The sequence below is a fragment of the Theobroma cacao genome, chromosome 2, assembly GCF_000208745.1.
Source record: "Theobroma cacao cultivar B97-61/B2 chromosome 2, Criollo_cocoa_genome_V2, whole genome shotgun sequence".
NCBI lineage: Eukaryota > Viridiplantae > Streptophyta > Magnoliopsida > Malvales > Malvaceae > Theobroma > Theobroma cacao.
In genome coordinates this window covers 33235759-33239883 of record NC_030851.1, presented here as the reverse complement: position 1 = coordinate 33239883, position 4125 = coordinate 33235759, and the positions used below count along the sequence as shown (strand labels likewise).

Here is a 4125-nt window from a genome sequence, read left to right as displayed (position 1 = left end):
CCCTCTGCAGACACAATGAAACCAAGAAATACCACTTCTGGTTGCATAAAACTGCACTTTTTCAAGTTTATATAAAGCTGCTCCTTTTGAAGAACTTCTAAAACTTGTTGTAAATGTTTTAAGTGCTTTTCCTTAGTGTGGCTATAGATCAAAATATCATCAAAGTAAACCACCACAAATGAATTCAAGAAGGGCTTGAGTACCTCTGCCATGACTCTCATGAATGTGCTTGGTGCATTTGAAAGGCCAAATGGCATCACCAACCATTCAAATAATCCATCCGGGGTTTTGAAAGCTGTTTTCCATTCATCTCCATCCCTCATTCTAATTTGATGGTATCCGCTCTTCAAATCGATCTTTGAAAACACTCTTGAACCAACTAATTGATCAAGCATCTCATCTAATCGAGGAATGGGAAAACGATACTTGATTGTAATTTTATTTATGGCACGGCTGTCCACACACATCCTCCATGAACCATCTTTCTTAGGAGCTAACAAAGCTGGGCAAGCACAAGGACTTTTACTTTCACGCACTAGACCTTTCTCCAACAACTCCTCAACCTGTCTTTGTACCTCAGCTCGCTGCATAGGTGGCATTCTATATGCTGGCAGATTTGGTAATGCTGCTCCTGGTACCAAATCAATTGCATGTTGGATGCTTCGTAAAGGTGGTAGACTTTTCGGCAAATCCTCATTGAACAATTCTCCAAACTCCTTCAATAACTGCTGAATTTCTGTTGGATATTGAGGAGATTTACTCATCTGATCACTTTTTAAATGCTTAGTTACCAAAGCATACATAATACCCATCTCACTACCTTCAGCTTCAAAATTTTCAGCAGATAAATACCCAGTGATCTTGCTGATCTTGTTGTTTGCTGATTTCTTAGTCTCTTCTCTAAGAGGATATAAAGTGTACCTCTTGTTATTCTTGTAGAAAGAATAGGTATTTGGTTTCGTCTTATATTCCATATCGTAATCATACAATTAAGGTCTACCAACAAGAATATGGCCAACATCCATTGGCACATCACATAAAGCGTTATCATCCAAGTTATCTCCTATAGTGAATTTCATCAAACATTGAGTAGTTACCGGTACTTCGTGTCTCTTCTTTATTCATCTAATTTTGTAAGGATGAGGATGTTTGCTTGTAGGAAGCTTCAATTTGTCTATTGCCTCTTTTGAAATAATATTTTCCATGTTTCCTCCATCAATGACAAGATCACACACTTTACATTCACAAACAACTCGTGTGCGAAAAATACTTAGCCTCTTCCAATCTTCTGCTTCCTCATTTACTGTTGTTGTCATTACTCTTCGTACCACTAATGACTCACCTTGTGCAGGATAAACATCGATTTCCTCTACCTCCTCCTCATAATCATCATAAACAGGCTCTAACTCTTCCCCTAATTCTGCTAAGTTCACCCTTCGTTGTGGGCAAGCAAAAGAAGTGTATCCCTTCTCCCCACAAGTAAAGCATCGAATATGGGAATTGCTGCCTCCTTTATTTGTAGAACCAAAACTGTTTTGTCCTCCATAAAGCATTATACCCTTGCCTTTATCATTCTTTTCAACATTGGCTGCACCTCTATTAGTTTTATTGATTGTGGCAGCCCCTTGATAATTTTGTTGGGATGTTGGGTAACCTCGTCTTGCTTTAGAATTATTTTGCCAATGGGTGCCATATAAGGGCTTTCTAGCACCATAGCGTAAAACCTGTTTTTCTGCTGATAGAGCATATTGACGAGCATCTTCAATGTTGTATAAACGAACTACTCCCATATCGTCTCTAATAAAATGATTTAAACCAGTAAGATAACGAGAAGTAATTTGTTTGTTACTCTCAGCTAACCCAACCCGAATTGATAAGTTATTGAATTCCGATGTATACTCCTCAACGGTCATGTTATTTTGCTTCAAACAATGAAATTTTTCATATAATTCCATAGTATAATCAACAGGTAAAAATTGCTTTCGTAATTTGCTTTTCATGTGCTCCCAAGTGCTGATTTTAAGCTTACCTTGTCGTGCACGTTGCTCTTCAACTCTCTTCCACCATTGAAGTGCAGTATCCTTCAATTTCAGCTTTACAAATAACACTTTTCGATTTTCTGCCATGGGTTTTCATTCAAAGTAATTTTTCAAACTAGCTTCCAATCCAGATAATCCTCCACATCAAACTTCCCATGAAAATCAATTACTTTGATCTTGATTCCTCCACCATTTAAATGAAGAGCATGTAATAATCGGCCCTCTTATCCAATTCTTGTTGCTTGATTTGTGGGTCCATCTTCATGAAAGGGGTTCTCGTTCTCAAATTCATCATCATCCTCGAGATCGTGAATCTCAAAGGGGTTGTGGTCACCTTCCGGATTCTCCATTCGGGCTTCCACTGGTTCCTGACGCTGCAAGGCTTGCACAGCCCGGGTCAAGTCATCAATCATTCTCCGCATCTCTGCCAACTCAGCTTGTTGGGGTTGATTGCCTCTACCTCGACCTCTAGCTCGACCAACCATAATCTCCTAACTCAAATCTTTATAGGATAGTAAGATCGTTTGCTCTGATATCACTTGATGTAGCCGAAAGGTTTAGGGCAATTAGAACTCAACAATTAGGGCTATAATAGGGTTGATTGTGTTGGAAAAATAGAAAGATAATTGGGTTTTTCAAAGAAACCTCTTGAATAGATATTCAAAATAACAAAAGATGATAATCTTCTACCTAAGATATTTATTTATAATAGTTAAGATAAATCCTAATCAAATAGTAATTTTAATCCTAAATAAAGACTTAAAGTACTAAAATTCTAATAAAGATAGGAAAAAGAATTTCAAACTAAATAAATAAAATAAAATCCTAAACTAACTAAAATACTAAATAAATTTTCATATGCGCCTACATCAATAAACTATGCAACCAAAACCTTTCAGATGTTCAATTGAAAGTTTAACACCAAACCATGCTTCATCGGGAGTTTTACTTACCAAAGCTCTAGTTGAAGCTAAGTTGAGTAAATAGAAGCTAAGTTGAGTAAATAGTTTGCAGTGTTAACTACCTTTGCCCACAGTGACCTTGCAAAACTTTTCTCAAGCAGTAGGCACCTTGCCATTTCCATTAAGGTTTTATTCTTTTTCTCAGAAACACCATTTTGTTGGGAGCTATAGGATACTGTCAACTGATGCACAATGCCAAACTTACCCAAGTAGTTTTCAAACTCCTTGGCTGTGTACTCAATACCATTGTGACTTTTCAACATTTTAATAGTCAAGTTCATCTGATTTACAACTAGTGCTTTATACTTAATAAACACATTCAAAGCATCAGATTTGAACTTGAGAAAATATACCCAACTAAACCTTGTAAAATCATCAATGAACATTATATAATACTTGTTTTCATTGAGTGATGGAGTTTTCATAGGACACCCTAGAGCAGTATGCAGTAATTGTAGCCTTTGTGTGGCATTCTATCTTCTAGTCTTAGGGAATGGTGCAGGTTTTTGTTTTCCAAACTGACTTATGTCATAGACTTTTCCATTGTTTGACATCAATGGTAAACCATCAACCAAATTGCTTAAAGCCGTTAGCTTAAGTGAACCATAGTTCACATTACCAAACCTTCTGTGCCATAATTCTGTATCAGGTAAGGTGCAATTGTAAGTAGTAAGCCTGATTTTCATCTAGTTCAAAGGGAAACACTTGTTTCTCATTCCAACTATGAAAAGTTATTTCCTAGTAAGATCCTTGATAGTGCAGGCTTTGTCTTTGAATACTAACTTAAAGTTTTCATCTACAAGTTGACCTACACTCATTTAGAAAACATTTGAAATTGATTTAAGGCCATTAAGTGTTTGAACTCCTATTGTACCTGCTCCATAAATCAGAAGAAAATCACCATTACCTATCTCCATTTTTGTTATGAAACTATCATCAATTATGATAAATTTTTCCTTGCAACTAGTCCAATGATTCGAGCATCCACTATCCAGTAAACAAGTGTCATTTCTTTCATCATTATCTGCCTTTCTTACCATAAACAGAACCTCTTTTTCAGCTTGGTCCTTCTGCTCAACAACAACAGCCTTCTCTTCCACCTTAGCACCTCGATTCTTACAAAC

General features: G+C 36.7%; 1 protein-coding gene across 1 annotated transcript; it reads right to left on the bottom strand.

The window, feature by feature from the left end:
- LOC18609565 lies at window positions 1122-2126 on the bottom strand. Its single transcript, XM_018114975.1, has one exon. The coding sequence runs from the start codon at window positions 2124-2126 to the stop codon at window positions 1122-1124; it is 1005 nt and encodes a 334-aa protein (XP_017970464.1).